Source organism: Fundulus heteroclitus, unplaced genomic scaffold (genome assembly GCF_011125445.2).
Source record: "Fundulus heteroclitus isolate FHET01 unplaced genomic scaffold, MU-UCD_Fhet_4.1 scaffold_42, whole genome shotgun sequence".
Classification (NCBI taxonomy): Eukaryota; Metazoa; Chordata; class Actinopteri; order Cyprinodontiformes; family Fundulidae; genus Fundulus; species Fundulus heteroclitus.
Genome location: NW_023396835.1, coordinates 1,177,385 through 1,195,750, shown reverse-complemented (window position 1 = coordinate 1,195,750; position 18,366 = coordinate 1,177,385). Strand labels below are relative to the sequence as shown.

At 41.1% G+C, this 18,366-nt stretch overlaps 1 protein-coding gene across 8 annotated transcripts in view; it reads left to right on the top strand.

Moving 5' to 3' along the window:
- efr3a (EFR3 homolog A (S. cerevisiae)) overlaps positions 1-18,366 on the top strand; it is a 120,835-nt gene that overhangs the window by 52,642 nt on the left and 49,827 nt on the right. For all 8 annotated transcript variants that reach the window (XM_036131340.1, XM_036131339.1, XM_036131338.1 and 5 more), the window contains 2 exons: positions 2,865-2,986; positions 9,366-9,515. In XM_036131340.1, the coding sequence (XP_035987233.1) occupies positions 2,865-2,986; positions 9,366-9,515 (272 nt within the window). The remainder of the gene's footprint in view (positions 1-2,864; positions 2,987-9,365; positions 9,516-18,366) is intronic.

Here is an 18,366-nt window from a genome sequence, read left to right as displayed (position 1 = left end):
AGTTAATGGGAATCTGGTGGGCTGATAATGGTCAGTTTCACTGTCATGGCTCACTGGCTTTGGCTTTGAAAATGGATGCTACTTCATTTTACCAATTAGTGGTGCATAATAAAGTTAGAAGCAGCCCATTTCACTGGATGGCTTCACGGCGTCTCATTTTAGACCGAGCTTCTCCTGCCTCACCCAAGGGAAGTAAAACAAATAGTTTGAATCAGCCTCTCATTGCTGAGCTGCCGCGAGGCGTCTATGAAGCACCAGCTCTGACTTTTCTTTATTACCGTTACTTTTTATAATGAGACCACAATTACCTTCTTTATTACAAAAAAAAAATAACGAAAAACCCAATTAGCTACCACAACAGAGAGGACTCTTTTTGTTCTGCTCAGTTTAAACCAGGATTTTAACGCGTTTTAACCACTAATATGTTGCGAGCCGATAAATTGTTTCTTAAGCAAACCCTCAGTCAGGGTTTACTGTAAGGACTCGTCTGAAAATGGGTGAAAGAGGAGTCAAAGGCCCCACATAAAGTTTAAAAGAACATCAGAAGGCCAGAAGTGTTGATTAAGACGCCTTAAAGGACGATAGGTCCTGGTTATATGGGATGCAAAGAATAAACACTGCAAAAACGGAACTAAAAATAAGTAAAATGTTCTTAAAATGAGTGTATCTGTCATTGATTTATGCAGGTAAATAAGATGATCTGCCAATGGAATAATATTTTTGCACTTAATATAGGAACAACTCATCTCCATCATCTTATTTCAAGTGCAGGATGTCTAATTATCTTATTTTATGGGACAAAATATTTATTCCATTGGCAGATAATATTATTTACCTGCTCAAATCAAGGACAAAAACACAAACTTTAAGAACACTTTACTTAATTTTTAGATCCGTTTTTGCATTTAAGGAGTTCAGTGGGTTAAAGGTTTTCCACTCTGTTGTATTTGATAGCCAGCTAATAGAAACTTTAGGTTTTTATATCATGTCAAAGGTCTTGTTCAGTTGGAAATGTGCTTTGCGCCACCCATTGACTCCTGGATATATGGAAACTCTATCGCAAGAAAAACAACAACAAAAAGACAATTCTGCAACTTGGCAGCAAAGCCAAGCCTCTCCATAAGCTTCTGGTTTATCCAGATTCACTGTAACCGACTGCAGGAGGAGAGATGTCCTCACAATCGGATAGATTTGGGGAACTGCTCCAAACACAAAGTGAAACTCAAACACATCTTTAAATTGGCTTTAGCCAAACTGCTAACTTCTTTCTGAAATCCCTGGGATGCCATAAACCTGTAGGTGGTTGTTGATTTTTGCTTGTTTTTAGAATACAGGCTTCCTGGTATAATGTTATGAATGCCAGTCTTGACTAGAGCTTCCCTCCCTACAGCAGAAGGAGATTTCCTGGTGGAGAGTTTCTGAGCCGCTCGTTGCAGTGGAACGTGAGGAGAGGGAGTTGGGAGCAGGAGGCTTCCTCAGGGGGACGCTTAAAGCTGGTTGGAGGCAAATAAGTTATGTTCAGGGTAAAAAGGAGGAGGCTCCTGTGTGGTTGCTTCTATTTCTACCAAAACTGGCTCAAAACAGGTTTTTTAAAAATCTATTTCTTCATCTTGTGTTTAGTCACAATATTCAGAGGAAAGAAAAAACTCTGATGGTTGTTCATGTGTGATGTTTCAGGACACACGGGTCAAATCTCAGATTCTAACTGGTATTTTTTCTCAGAATAAAAAATTATAAAACATTAGATGTGGAGATCAGTATTTATTTGACGCTTATGTTTTTTTTTTGTATTCAGTTGAATTCATCAAAATAAAAATGAGCGGCATAGGGGGCGCCACTGAGCGGAACTGGTGGAGTATTTAGAGTTGGGAACCCTTGTTGTTGGTTTGGGTCAGGACTCTACAGAGCCCCTAGAGGGACATCACACCAGAAAGTCAATTTTTTTTATTATTATTTCCCTTCAATGTGCCTTTAGGGGCTCAGTACAAATCCATGCGGGAGATTTACTCATTTCCCATTAGTTGCTTTAAGATCCTCATGTTCCCATTTCATGACACTCCCACTGCCGTGCCTTACTGCTGCAACTGAGGCTTAACACTAGAAATCTCTGCCAGCCTCACACCAAACAAATCTGATCCAAAATCCTTTAAGATGTGATTTTTTTTTTTAGTGTTTCTTTTATTATCTTTAGCAAACTTTGATCTGAAATGGACCTCAGTGGTGGTGAGTTCGGACCATGTGGCGTTGTGTCGTAGTATTTTCACTAGTGTTGCACCGATGCCATTTTTTGGCCCCGGCTGTGCAGTATTGGCCGATACTGATACCATCTGTTTGAAATTGATGTGTGTGTGTGTGTGTATATATATGAAGTACTGCATACTACATAGGGTAGTAGAACTTTTTATTGCCTACCTGGAATGGGTGACAATAGTTGAATAAACATTTGACTCTCAAAGGCCAAAATAGTGCAACATTCGTGAAATTATAACATGTATAATAGTAGCACAACAGTAAGACAGTAAAATTACATTAATAAAATCTCTTTTAAACCCTGAGTTTTGGCTCTCAAATGCCAAAATAGTGGAACTTTCATGAACTTATATAACATGTATAATACTAGTCGGAAGAGAGAAGGCTGCGTTCAATTGACATTCAAACATCAAAATGTTATCGGTGCCCTATCTGTTGGTACTCGCCGATACCGATACCACCATTTTAGTGCTGGATCGGGACCCAGTCCCATACTGGTATCAGTATTGGTGCAACACTAGTTTTCACCAGACCTCTGTTTTAGTTTGTTGCTTCTTTCTGTTTCTTCCTTACTTACTGCCTCTGATATTTTATCCTTTTTATCGTTGTTCCAGTTCGTGAAGTTCGCCAACATCGAGGAGGACACGCCTTCCTACCATCGCCGCTACGACTTCTTCGTCTCTCAGTTCAGCGCCATGTGCCACTCCACGCACGAAGACCCAGAGACCAGAACCAAGTACGACCCCCCCCTCCCACCACCACAGCAACACACCAGCTTTTATGATATGCTGTGCAATAGTTACTCCATCAACTACCTGGACTTAAACCAGTGAACACACAAGAGTATAGTTTTTTACTGAATTATTTCCCAGGGCTGGACGTTTATTGGAAAATAAAATATTAGTATTTCTTGGGTTGTGCAATATGTTGCAAATTAATCGTCATCTAGATGATGACATCTGTATGATAGACTGGAGGAATTTATTTATTTAACTGACTGGTCCCTCCGTCAGCCGCCTATAAAACGTTCCTTTTTTTTTGGGTCCTCCCTGTGGAGCTGGAGAGTACCAAGAACTGCATGAAGTATGAACCCATTTTGAACCGCTTACATCTTTGAGCCAAACTGTTGCTTAATGTCACTGAGGCTCCGTGGAGCAGGTGTGAGGCGACGTTCGCATCCATAGCCCAGCTGTACTTAAGAAAACGGGCGGCTCGGCTCAGGTAGCTGCTGCACATCAGCAGCAGCGTCTGCAGAGACGGATCGACCCCATCCCACAGATAACCCATTAACAAGCAGATATAAATACATCTCCTGCTGATCCATATTTCATAGCCTCTCCCTTCTGCTAAGACCACATGGCTCTGTAACACCTCCGCACGAGTGCTCCGCTGCACCTTCCTAACAGTGAAATATGAGCACTTTAAAGAGTGTCGACGATAAAGCCAGAATAACCGGCTCCCCCGAGACAAACCCTTCAGTCACACGGCTTTCCATCCTCTTTAGCACGGCTGTAAAGAAAACTGTCAAAACCAAATGTACTTTGCTTGGATGTTGTGCAGAATTAGCTGCGTTTCCTGTGTTTTCTTGCTCTGTTCCTTATATCAGAGGAATCAACACTCTACCCTGACCTAACCCTGTTTCCCTGTGCATGTGGTCTGATCAGCAAAGTGGCTTTTGTGGAAGAAATAAGCAGACTCAGAGTTGGACCAACGCTGTAATATATAATTAGTCATCCACAACAAGAGGCGAGGGGAGCGTTGTTCAGAGCGGCGAGCCCGCAGGATTAAAACCCGAGGAGTCTGACAAGCCTGTTGGCAGGTGGAAAAACCATTCAGAGAGACCAAACAGGCCTTTTTAGAGAAACGTTAATCCTTAAATAAAAGAACCAAGCAGAGTCTGCATGTAGGGATGTAAACAAAGCCTTTATTTAGGTGGACTCTGAACATGTAAGCTGCACATAGCTTTGCATTGAGCGGCTGCAGCCAGGAGAGGCTGTGGAGCTCTGGGAACTAAACACTAAATTCTTATCGTTGCTAAACAGGAGCAACAACCAGAGAAGTACCTTTTTAATTTCATAAGGGATTAATTAAAATGTCATTAAAGTTTGTTTGTTTTTTAGTCAATTTAATTACTTGGTGGCCTTCAATATCAGTTCAGGAACCCAAAAATAACCAACCTGTTAAGCTATTGTGTTTTTCGCATAAAAAAGACATTTGACAGCGTCAAATTTGCTGCTGCTTCAAAAAACGTCAACAACATGGAGCAGGAAGTGTTACATTACTGACTCTAAAAGATTATATAAAACATGTTTTTATGGGTCAAAAATCAATAATACATATTGATATATACATACAGTTTAAAGATAACTGGGTGTTCCACAAGGCTCTGTATCAGGAAGTTATTATTATATGATATTTGTACTGCCGATTATATTTTTAAGTCTTGATATTTGGAGAATAAATTAACTTAATTTGTTCATGGTTGAGTTTTAATGAATTGGTTACAAACACTGGAATAATTGGTGATGGTTCAGAATCCATTTGACAAAAAGAAGTTTGTGATTAATGAAGTTAAAAACAAAATGTAGGTGTTTTAGTGTGACTAGTGGTGTTTTTAGACGTAACATTTAAATGAAAGTCTTAAAATCATTTAAAAGTATTTTACGGATCATTAAATCTAGATCTATATTAATATATTTTTTATTATATATCTATTACATATTACAAGTAGTTTGAATAAAATATGGGATGAAAAATGTTTGACTACATTGTAGTTTTATCTGTGTTGCTACACATTTTAAATTCAATATTAAAGAGCCACAGCAATAACATTTAGAACCTCCTACAATTAATCTAGAATTTTTTACTGGCTATGGATACAGTAAAATAAAGTTATTTTTCATTTTGTAACTATTGGCCATTGCTATTCTGTTCAGTGTGTTTCAGAAACATTTTAATTCTTATTTGTCGTATATCTATCTCTTCAGAACTGACGTGAAACTTAGATGTTAGAGTCCTTAGAGTTAAATGACTGACTGGTCCTGATCAGGACTGAAAAACTAATTGCAGTTTTTGCTCAAAAATGTATATAAAAAGTTAATTAATGGTTCTAATGTAAACCAGGGGTGTCCAAAGTGTGGCCCGGGGGCCATTTCTGGCCCTTGTGATGATTTTTGTGTGGCCGACCAGCGCTGGTGGCTTTTTGACGATGGAGGCTTTTTATTTTCAATTGGGGTAAATTTATTATAGACAACTAAGAATCTTATAATTTAATGTTTAATTGAATGTTTGGTACTGCACAAGACATGTAGTAGTAATAATAATAATAATAATAATAATAATAATAATAATAATAATAATAATAATCTTGTCACTGCAACACACATTCAGATGAAATGTGTTCTCTGCTTTTAACCTATCACTCTTGGGGAGCAGTCAGCTGCCACTGTGCGGCGCCCAGGGGAGAAATCTGGGTTTAAGGGTCACACTTTTTAAGTTTGCTTTAATTTCATAGCAAATATGGCGACTTTTACTTAAATGCAGACTTTGGTGCATTAAAATCTGATTGGAATTAATTTAATACAATAGGCTAAATACAATTTAATTTTCTTAAAACAATTATATTCTGTTGGGCAGCGTTAGTATATTTTTGGTTATGTTATTTATTTTTATTAATTTTTTTGGGCCTCGAGCACTTTGGATTCAACAATCTTGGCCCAATAGCCGAAAAGCTTGGACACCGTTGATGTAAACTGTTGGTGCTGAACTTTATAGTGAAGTTGAAAAAACTCCCCTTCCCGAAATGATTTTATCCAACGTGTATTTATATCTAGTGTTCGGGATTCCCCAGGGGGGTTTAATTAGGTCTTCTAGTTTAGCTTTACTCGGGTTCTTCATGTCGTAAAAGTTCTGTCTGGTAGAACATGCAGAGATTAAGTAATAAATATTTTCTCGAGACGTTGTCTATAGTCTGAAGAGTTACACTCATTGGGTAAATAACATAAAATGACAACACATCTGGGTTTTTGTGCCACTTTCCCAAAATAAAAGTGTTATTATTAAGTTCCTGTAGCATTAAAAATAAATATTATTCTTTATAATGTTCTAAATATTATATGATAATATAACAATATGATAATATAATATCATCTGGTAATATTAGCTTAAAATGACTGAATAAAAAATATGAGCCTGTTTTTATAAATAAGACTGAATTAGCACATAAATCACATACAGGCTTTATTGTTTTGAAGATGAAGCTCTTCAACACTGCCAGCCGTATTATAAGAAGGATAAAAATAGCTTTTAAATGGATGCATTGGGGCTCACGGTGGGCTGCATTTCTACTGGGAGGGCAGCTTTCTGACTCTAATAAAGATGAGCGGTGGATGAAAACAATATCCAAAGCCTCTTCTGTCTCATTTACTGCTAAAATAGCCTGCTACCTTCAGAGCTGCGGACATTATTTGGTAAACCTTTGCAACACCAGCTGAGACCTCGCAGTGGTGGGAATGTTTGCCCATAAAAATGGCCTTTTATTTCCATTTGTATGTATGAGGGTGTGTGTGTGTGTGTGTGTGTTGCTGTTTGGGTGGCTGGGATTATTTTTGAGTTATGATTTTAGACCTTTCTCTATAAACAGCAGGAGTCCTGCTGTTTTTCTGACCTCGCCTGTATTTCATTAGTCGTTCTCTGGCGCCTCAGCCAATAGGGATGAATTCCCAAACAGCATTTCTCAGGAAGCAGTTGGATTTAATTGCTCTGGGTTCTGTCCCCAAAGCTGAAGGGTAAAAAAGTTGGTTTCATGCGGTTTAGACTGGTCCAGGCCTCCAGGACCGACCCGGTTCAGCAGCCCAAAACGTTTTGGCAGCTAAACATTTTAAAAGTTACTTAACTTACTTATTTTCTGTTTGCTTTTATTTGTATAAGGCCAGTTCACAAAAGCCACTTTGCTGTAAATTCCAGTTTAATGCAACAAGTTCAATCTCACAAAAAAGGAATCTTAAATATTGCAGATCGATTTCAATTAAATTTTATTTATATAGCGCCAAATCATGATGCACGTCATCTCAAGGCGCTTTACAAAGTCAGAAAGTTTCCTCTCTAAGGAAACCCAGCAGGTTGCATCAAGTCTCTCCAAGCAGCATTCACTCCTCCTGAAAGAGCGTAGAGCCACAGTGGACAGTCGTCTGCATTGTTGATGGCTTTGCAGCAATCCCTCATACTGAGCATGCATGAAGCGACAGTGGAGAGGAAAACTCCCCTTTAACAGGGAGGAGAACCTCCAGCAGAACCAGGACCGATCAACCCTAACAGACCAATAAAACCCAAATGTTTTTATTTCCAATTAATTATTGTCCAGTAAAATAAAATTTTAATTAATTCCCAATAAAAAAAAAAGTCCAGTTCAAGACATTTTCAGTCATGTTGGCATCCCTGGTAAAGATGTGTAGAATGCTTTAAATATTTTTTCTCTTAACTGCTTTTAATCAGATGTAAAACCAGAAATACTTTATGATCCTGAAGGAGCAACTAAAGAGAAAGAAAAGTGTATAAAACAAACAAAAGCTGAAGATGAAATTAGTAGAAAGTGGGAACGGCGTTTGTCTGCTGTTCGGAAGCAGAACAGCTTGCAGGTCAAAGGTCGCTCTCCTGCTCCGCCTCCTGCCGGCTGCACAGCGACGCCTCTGACCCGGCGGGTCCGCAGCGGGAGACGGATCACGTAGCGTCCGACTGGTCGGAGTGCGCTCCTGTTGCTCGCCGGGCAGGAAGTCTGACGGTTTTAGAGCAGGCGTTAACGAGATGTGATTCGTTCCTGTTCTGCAGAGGGAATGCGTTGAACCAACAGCCCTTTAGAAAAGGACACCAGGCTCTCAGAGCTGTCCAGTTGTTCCAGTAGAACAGAACCTGACGTTCTCCATCAGCGTTAAGCAATGTTCTGTGTCCTTGTTGCCTAATGCTTCAGCTCAGGGTTTCTGAGGGACTTCGGATCCAACATGGTTGATTTTTCTGTCCTGGGAACCATTTCTGTGTGGATATTGCTCTGAAAGAACCGCTGATGACCCATTTCTTCCAATTCACTCTCAGGCGATCTGAACCTCCTGGCATTTAATGGAGGCTCTTGATGCCGTGCACTTTAACGAGCTTCAGAGGAACAGAACCAGGCCCACAGCATCACCGGTCCTCTCCTGTACTTAACAGTGGGCGTCGGGTTCTTATCAACACAGCAGATCCTCCTGCACTGCAAAAACAGAACTAAAAATAGGTAAACTTTTCTTGAAATGACTGTATTTGTCCTTGATTTGAGCAGGTAAATAAGATTATTTGCCAATGGAAAGAGTAATTTTCCCCTAGAATAAGATAATTAGAAATAAAGCACTTGAAATAAGTTGATGAAGATGAGTTCTTCCTATTTAAGTGCAAAAATCATATTCCATTGGCAGATTATCTTACTTACCCGCTCAAATAAAGTAAAAATACACTAATTTCAAGAAAAGTTTAACTTATTTTAGTTCTGTTTTTGCAGTGTGGAGTGTTCACTGGGGTATTTAGTTCACTAGTTTACCGTTGAGAGTTGGACATAAAGCCTTCAGTCTGGCTGGCCTTGATTGGTCACACCGAGTAACTGTGGCTGAGTTCAAGCTTTCTTTTTTCTTTCTTTTTTTTTTCCTTTTTTTTCCCTTTAATTTTTTTCTCTTTCCTTTTTTTTCTTTTTTCTTTTTTTTCTCTTGTTCTTCTTTTTTCCTTTTTCTTTTTTTCTTTTTTTCCCTTTTTTTCTCCAAGCTTTCCAAGCTAACTGAACATAGTCCAGATCAATTATGTTGCCTGAAAACGTATTTTTATGGAAAATAAAATCAGTTAGATTTTAGATAAATTTTATTTTAACTCAAGTTCTAGTGAACTTCTATTAAATTTCAGAGCTTTTCTTTTAGCCCTCTTTGTGCTGTTTTTCCTTTTTTAATGGAAGGTTTGTTACCACTGCATCGGCGCTGCTTAGTTAAAAAAGCAATTTTCCATTAGAAATAAAGACTTTGAGTGTTTAATGTTTGCAGCAGAAATGCACCAAGCAGGTGTAGTGGTCACGGGTGTGAGTCTAAGATCTGTGTCTCTTTCAGGATCCGTGTGGCTGGGATCAAAGGTCTGCAGGGTGTGGTGAGGAAGACGGTGAACGACGAGCTGCAGGCCATCATCTGGGAGCCTCAGCACATGGACAAGCTGATTCCCTCCATGCTGTTCAACATGCAGGACTCTGAAGATCTAGACAGGTGCTGTGCTACACGCCACAGTGGTCTGTCAGGGACCGAGTGGCACGCGTTTCTGTTTTAGGTGCACCAAACCGCTCTGCGTTCGGTGCACTGGGGTTTTGTCCTGTTTTTCTTCATTTCTCCATCACGACTCTGTTTGTCTCTGGTTTAGGCGCCTTACCTTCCTTCCTTCCTCCCCGTCTCATCCGTATGGTTTCCATGTGAACAAAAAAGCTATTTTTGGATCCTTTCCTCTGCTGCTTTCTTATTTCTTTCATCTGCTGACTTTTCTTTCCCCGACTAAAGAAGCTCCCGTGCAGAGAAGACACCCTGCCAGGATGATTGGAAGGTTTTTGGTCCAAAGACGTGGGGGGGGGACGCCTCATTGCATCATGGGTGTTATCTGCTCTGAAACACCCAACCAAAAGTGAATCTGTTGTACAACCCCCCACAGCCCAGATTTAAACCTACAACCGTCACCCAGTCTTTGAGAGAAAAGTCGTTTTCTTATTTCTAACCAAACGTTAATGATCTTTGCTGCAAAAAGAGAACATAAAATAAGTAAGATTTTCTTGAGTTGAGCAGCTAAATAAGATTATCTGCCAATGGAATAAGTATTTTGACTGAGGAGGTCCTTTCATTTTGGAAATAAGATAATTATACTATGTCATGGTTTTAATATGTTTGACCCACATGCAGATCACACTTGGGAGGCAAAGAGCAGTTTAAGATGTTTATTAAAGCACACTGTTGTACAAGGGAGAATGTTCGAATAACCCTCGGCTAAGCTATGCCGGAGCGAGACGCAAGGCTGGGCTCGAGCGATCTGCGGGCGAGAGGCAGAGAGTTAGACAAAGCTTTGAGAATGAAGGTGTGAGAACGTGGTGACGGGGAAGGAGCTTACCGCCGAGTGCAGGAACCGAGCCAGGGGGAGTGGAGCGGAGAGACAGACTCAGTGGGTGACTTCCGGTGATGGCAGCAGATGACTGAGGGGCTGCTGGCTGGGCAGATGGAGTTCGAGCAGGGTCTGAGTAGCGCCGGTGGGAGTACTGGTCCATGGACAGCTGGAGGAACCAGGGAGATCCGATGAGGTCCTCAGCCCGGCTTGGTAACACCAAGGGAGCCTCGGGGTGGGATCCAAGCAGTGAGAGGTCTTGGCTTGAGCACGAGAGAGAGCCTGAAGCGGGATCCAGACCGATGAGAGCCAGGAGGCCTGACTTGGTACTTCAAGGCACGGGATCCAAGGCGTGAGGCAACCTGAAAAAGGCAGGAGGCAAGACTTACACTGGGAACAGGTGAGCTGTCAGGAGACAGTGGCCAACTGAGGTGTACCACACAAGGTTAACACTCTGGCGTCCTTCAGTTGTCAGACCGCTGTTTAAGTACTCCCGCACAGTGCCGCCGAACGAGCCGCAAGTGTGCGCGCCACGCCCACCTGCCAAACTGCAGTCACCTGTGGAAAAAGCAGAGAAGGCAGAACCGGCAGAAAACTGCACGGCACTGCCTGCTGACCCCTGACATACTTCACTTACAACAAGATGATGGAGATGAGTTGTTCCTATATCAAGTGCAAAAATCGTATTCCATTGGCAGATAATCTTATTTACCTGCTCAATTCAAGTGCAAATCCACTGATTTCAAGAAAATCTTACTTTATTTTCTTTTTGCAGTGCAGCCTGTGCATTCCATCAGAGGAATGCATCGTGTTTGTGTCCTCTAGCCGCCCTGAGCCTCAGGCGGATGGGATTTACCTGCTCACTAAAAGGCCCGCAGACGGCCGCAGAGCTGCGAGTGGAAGAAGGGCAGGGAATAAAAACAACGCTAACTTGCTGCTGATTGCTTGGCGCTCCACTGCTGTTGGTGTTCAAACACTCAGCAGGAGTTACTATCCGAGTAGATGTGGGCTTTTTTGCAGGGCTCCAGTTCTCTGGCAGATAAATATTTTCACCGGGCTTCAAGTGGCGTTCCTACGCTGCCTGGAGGAACGTGAAACTTTATATCTGCTATAAATTCACACTAACAACAGTATTCATCCTTATTATATGAAGGTGGAGTATAAAGTTCAACAAATACTGGGTCTGCACTGCAAAAAGGGAACTAAAAGTAAGTGAAATTTTCTTGAAATCATTGTATTTTTCCGTGATTTGAGCAGGTAAATAAGACTGTTTGCCAATGGAATAAGGTTTTTGCACTTAAAATAGGAACAATTCATCTCTAAAATAAGATAATTAGTTTTCCTGCACTTGAAATAAGTTGATGGAGATGAACTGTTTATATTTTAAGTGCAAAAATCTTATTCTATTGGCAAATAGTCTTATTTAGCTGCTCAAGTCATGGAAAAATACAATTATTTCAAGAAAATTTCACTTGCTTTTAGTTCCCTCTTTACAGTGTGGATCAGGTGCTGAGTATGGAAAATATGTTTTTATTTCTAGACTTTACATCCATCCATCCTTCCTTCCTTCCTTCCTTCCTTCCTTTGATGGACAGAACTCTGCTGGTTAGGGTTTGAAGACGTCTTGAACTTTGTCATGAAAAGCAGTGTTAGAATCCAGCTCTAGTAAGTGGCACTCCCCCAAAGCCATAAAATCCTTTTTTAGCACGTTCACCATGAATTTAGCTGTAGTTCAGTCATCCTTCGGGAGTCTTTCCGCTGGCATAGCCTCCATAAAAAACGTCTGTTTCTGAGGGCGAAGGGTCTGCAGGAAAACAAGCTGTTGTTGAACAAACACGCCATCCTGGGATAATGTTGTTCCCAGACACGGCCGCGGTTAGTTTACCACTCGGATCAGTGCGGTGGGACTTCTGCTCAATCCTTCACGGGTCTGATGGACGGATTTCTGTTAATTGCTTCTCGGGGAAGGCGGACGTGTCCAGCCTGCAGAGGGACGTCTGCTCCAGGAGAAAACGTCCGCGCACAAACACAGACGTGAAGGCGGCCGCCGCCTCTAAAATGACTTTGACCTCCAAGCGGTGTGCGTTTGATTCTCAGCCGCTATTCAATCGTTGCTGCAGCCCTGCTGCTTTAAGTGTCTTCATATCTGATTAAACCCAAACAGCCACTGATTGCAAACACAGTGTGGATGAACAGGACAGGTGGGTTTTAATGCATTCACTCAGAGCTGGAGTTAAATGTTCAGGAAGGTCCTTTTCCTCCATAAAGCTTTGTCTTTTCCCGTCTTTTAAAGATTATCATGCAGACGGATCGGATGGTTGTTAATGTATTGAAAAGAGCTGAGAAAGTTGCATCCATTGCAAAATAATCTGATATCCTCGTACTGAGAACAGTGATGCAGTGAACACAGTTGCAGCAGTAAGAGTCCCGCTCAAATCTCTTTCCTCTAAAAGACAATTTCTTACAATGCTGGCCGTCAGAGACAAGTTTGTCTTCACTGTGCACCAGCATGGCCTGATGTGCAGGACACAGCTGCTAGGGATAAGGCCCCTGAAACCCCAGGTCTCTGGATCTGCAGCGGACCACCTCACCTTTAAGTTCCTGAAGAGCCGAAGGCTTCAAGACGTCCTGAACTTTCCTGGGAAGATCTGGCAGGCGTTCAGGAGTGATGGTGGGGTGCAGCGGGGACTTGTCTGCAGTAGTGAGGGCCCTGGGCTACGATCATGACCCATATCTTTCTCACAGCAGTGTGAACGGGCCAAATCTGATATTTTCACCCCCTAAAAATACTATTTGTGCCACTTACATATGTGGCACAAATACTAATTGGGATACGTATCGGCTATTATCGGTCATGTCACATTTCATCCGTCTTTCTCGTCTCTCTCCTGTCTCTCATTGGACATCCACACACAGTAGTGGCTGTTAGCGCTCCATAAAGACCAATGATAGCTGAGCTGCTTTCTTCTTACCTTACTCCGTCTCGCTACGATGTGATCTTAATGTTGTCGCCTCCCGTTGCTCAACAGCTTTCTAATAAATGTGTTTTTTTTTTTAACATAACATCATTGAACACTACTAGAAACAATTACATTCACTGTTTTGATGGTGGTCACATTTAATCACAGTATGAACGGCCACGCCCAAAAAAAACACGATTTCAACGACAAAAAAGATCCTAATTGAGCATGAAGACATGCGGTGTGAACGAAGCCTTTAGATTGGTCACTGAGCCGAGAGGCAAAGCTCCCTGTTTACGTTCTGTCTGAAACATGGATCCTGACTGATTGCATCTTCTGAGGGGCCGTCTGTGTAAACCTGCTGAGGAGGTTCAAGCATCAGGGACACACTGGGAAGAGTCCCCACGGCAAACCCAGAACCTGCTGGAGAGCTTCGCTTGGTAGAGGGATGGCAGGGATTTTTTTTTTTTACTGGACCTGACGGATCCGCATCCTGATGTTAGGAAAGTCAGAGACAACAGATGGACCACACCAGAGCTCTCAGCGCTTCTTCATACGTCAGAGAAGTGAAGGAACCTGAAACAGTCCTTTTCCATCTAAAGGAGTGAGCTTGATCCATGTTCACTGCAAAAACGGAACTAAAAGTGAGTAAAACTATCTTAAAATTTGTGTATTTTCCCTTGATTTGAGCAGCTAAATCAGACTATTTGTTAGTGATAGTAGTATTTTTACCCGTAAAATAAGATAATTAGATATCATGAACTTGATGAAAGGTTTTTATTTTATTCTCTTATTCTATTGTTCCAAAAAAGTAAAAAAACAAAGCAACTGGACTTGTTTTCCGTAGTTGAAGACGTTTCGCTTCCTCTCCAGGAAGCTTTCTCAACTCACAAAGTCTGGAGTAATGTGCAGTACCAAGCTTTATACTACTGCCAAACAAAGGTCGTTAAAGCCATTAAGCCAGCAGACTTTAACGACCGCCCATTACTAAGGGGTGAACCTGTTTCGGTTGAATTTGCATGTTATCTAAGCCATTACAAGGCCTTTGTTAGGCATCAGTATAAAGCTTGTTACTCCACATTACTCCAGACTTTTTGAATTGAGAAAGCTTCCTGGAGAGGAAGCGAAACGTCTTCAACTACGGAAAACAAGTCCAGTTGCTTTGTTGTTTTTTTTACGTTTTTGGAGTGACCATGACCTGGATGACTGAGAATCTTCACCAGCATCGTATTCTATTGGCAAATAGTCTTATTTACCTACTCAAATTAAGGAAAAATCCACTAATTTCAAGAAAACATTACTTACTTTTAGTTCCCTTTTTACAGTGTTCTGGTTGAGAACGTCACAATGAATAGAGAGTGGCCTTAAAACTCCCTCCAAAGAACTCTGAACCTGTCTGAGACGCCTTCTCACCAGGCTGAAGTGACAAAGTGGCTTAAAGATGAGAACCCTGGACGTTTGGACTCGTGTTCAGGAGGAAAACAGAACAATCTGGGTTCAGGAGACCAGAGTGGGTCACCAATCAGGCGGCCACATCCAGCAGGAAGAAGGGTCAAAGCTGGAAATGTCACCTTATTGTTTTAAAACTCTTTGAGATAACCAAAAAAAAAAGATTTATAGATGCAAGACATCCACAAATTAACCAAAGTCCAGCCTTTCCTGCAGAGTTTTTCCTTTTCCCTCTTTGTGTTTTTTTCTCTGTCACTTCTGTCATTTCCATTCTGTCTAGAATGTAATTTTTTCCTGTTAAACTGTTTTTTTTTTTTTTTTAAACCCAGCAGCCAAAATATAGACGAAAACCTAATTTTACTACGTCTGCTCTGCCCGCTTTATTAAACCACAACAATCCACCTTCAATTACAGCAGGGGTTTTCATTTTTGTCTATCATTTCCCCACCTCTAACAAGCAATAAGCATTTAATTTCCCCTGAACCGCTTGTGTGGGCTGACAGTAATTGCTTTGTTTCCCTCCTGAGACGCGGCTGCCTGGAGTCCATCTGTGAGCGGACTCGCTGCCGGGGAAGTCATTTACTTTTACGCCGTTTTTATCGAAAGAACAAATGGCTCCGGCTGCTGCGAGGACGCGCGCTTCCTTGGGCCGCCCTGTGAGAAGCGGAAGAACTTGTCAGGTTGTTATTTTGTCATTTAGGGTTGGAGCTGAGGGATCCACAAGGTGGCTCACTGAGGGAGCTCCGTTCAAGAGGATCAGAGCCCAACCAAGATTTAGAAACTTCTCTGGACTGTTTACCTGTTAATATACACTGCAAAAAGAGAACTGTAAGTAAAATTTTCTTGAGATTAGCGTATTTTCCTTGATTTGTGCAGGTAAATAAGATTATTTTCCAATAGTGTGCAAGTAAATAACACTATTTGCCAATAGGATAAGATTTTTGCATTTAAAATAAGAACAGTGTATTTCCATCAACTTATTTTAAGAACAGTATATCTAATTATCTTATTTTAGGGGTCCAAATACTCATTCCATTGGCAGATTATCATATTTACCTGCTCAAAATCAAGGAGAAATACACTTATTTTAAGAAAATTCCTTTTTGCAGTGTGCCAGAATCTTGACAGCCAGCCACCCAGTTCACACACTGCAAAAAGGGAACTAAAGGTACGTAAAATTTTCTTGAGATTAGTGTATTTTCCTTGATTTGTGCAGGTAAATAAGACTATTTTCCAATAGGATAAGATTTTTGCACTTAAAATAAGAACAGCCTATTTCCATCAACTTATTTCAAGTACAGTATATCTAATTATCTTATTTTAGGGGTCCAAATACTCATTCCACTTGCAGATTATCATATTTACCTGCTCAAATCAAGGAGAAATACACTAATTTTAAGAAAATGTTACTTACTTTTAGTTCCCTTTTTGCAGTGTGCCAAGATCTTGACAGCCACCCAGTTCATACACTATAAAAAGGGAACTAAAAGTAAGTACAATTTTCTTAAAATATGTATATTTGTCCTTGATTTGAACAGCTAAATAAGACTACTTGCCAATGGAATGAGAATTTCTACCCCTAAAATAAGATCATTAGACATCCTGCACTTGAAATAAGATGATGGAGATGAATTGTTCTCGTTTTAAGTGCAAAAATCTTATTCCATTGGCAAATAGTCTTATTTAGCTGTTTAAAACCAATTAAAAATACACTAATTTCAAGAGGATTTTACCTACTTTTAGTTCCCTTTTTGCAGTGCACCATATCCCCGTCAGAAATGTCTGCCTGTGGGTTGTAGGCAGGTGGTCTGACCAGCAGGTGGCCTGACCAGCAGGCGCCGACAGAGGAGGTCCTGGTTCCTCCCCTCCAGGGGAGATGCCCTAGATATCCTAGAAGTTGTCTTTACTGAAATGGCTGCATCGCTCCCTCCCGGTTCTGGCCCATTCTGGGCTTTCAGCGGAGGAGTTCCTGTTCTCCATGGTGGGATGGAAAAGGGAGATTTGTAGACAAATCAGGGCTGCAGCTGCAATGCGAGGAATGAAGCTGTGAGCAGAAAGATGAAGGTCTGCGTTTCATCGCTCATGTTTGCTCACAAGGTGTGGTTATTGAGAGAAGGAACAAAATCCTGGATGTAAGCGACTGAAACCGGTTCCCTTCACTGGAGAAGAGGCTCGGTTCTGCCTGAGGGTTCTGCTGAGATATTTATCCGGGGTGACCCGGATGTAGATTCACTGCTCCTCATCTTCTGGGGTCAGTGAAGTTGCTCTGACCATCGGATCCAGATGGTTTGACATTTTCACTGGCCGCAGGCCGTGGGGTAAAGTTTATTTTTAAATTAATGAAGCCTTTGAAAACCCCAGGAGCTCCAATGGTGGACCAGTCACCTCCACAACAGGATCTCAGATAACTGCAGCACAATGGATGAATGGAACCGATGACACAAAATGCTTATTTTAGTGTCTTCAGCAATGCAGAGTAGAGACTTTATCACGTTTGGTCACCTTAAGGTAAAAAAAAAAAACTTTTAACTTGGTGTTAAGGTAAATGGACACATATGTTTTACCTGATAGTAATCACTGGGTTTGTTTAACTTGTTGTTGGGAAGAACACCTGTGGACAACCTACTGTGAGTATTATCCGCAACATCGCTGTTTTTCCTTCACATCTTTGTTTAACTTTACTATCTCATACATTTGCCTGCATGGCACCACCGTTTGAATCAAGCCCACAAACACTGGGCCGGATCCGTTCAACCACAAAGGACCCTCGCGGACTGGAACCTATGGCTGAATTTATAAAAACTGGAGACTTTTCTCTCCTTCAGTGCTAAACCGCTGCTTTCTTTCTCCACTGGCAAGCCGTAGTCTCTGAAAATGGAGCCGGAACCGCTTTTGTAGGGACGAGCAATTATTAAAGGTATATACCCAAGTTATATGCTTAAAAATAGACCAAAACAGGGTTGATCATGATAAAATAAGGTTATATACACCAAGCCTCCATCTTGATAATGTTTTGTCCTTTTGTTGGATAAAAATGTTCCCAGCACCGGGCACAATTAGCAGATATTAACAGACGTGGCGCCATCTAGTGACAGTATCACAGAACTATCATAATGCCGGTTTGCTTAATTGTTAATAATTAAATAAAATTATCTACAGCAACTTTAAGAGCCTCATATCAGAACATTTACTCATGTCAGTCACCTCTGCTGCGCATGTGCAGTACGTACTTCTTGTTATTAAAAATAAACATGCAAGGCTTTATTTACTAAAAAACTGAGTTGAATCAAAGCATAAAACACCAAAATAACAACTGATACGCCAGCAGGACGTTATAATCTTCCATAAAAAAAAACTTTTTATGCAACCAGAGTGAGCTACTGACATATAAATAAATAAAAACTCACAACGTGACTATGCACCTTTAACTGAAAACTAAAATGACTAAATATTCCAACCTTTCTCTACATCTGTCATTGCCTGCAGGTCAGAGCCCTATAAACACAAATATAGGTGTAAAAGTTAAACTCTGTCTTTATCAGATTTGCTGCTGCAGTTCACCAACTTC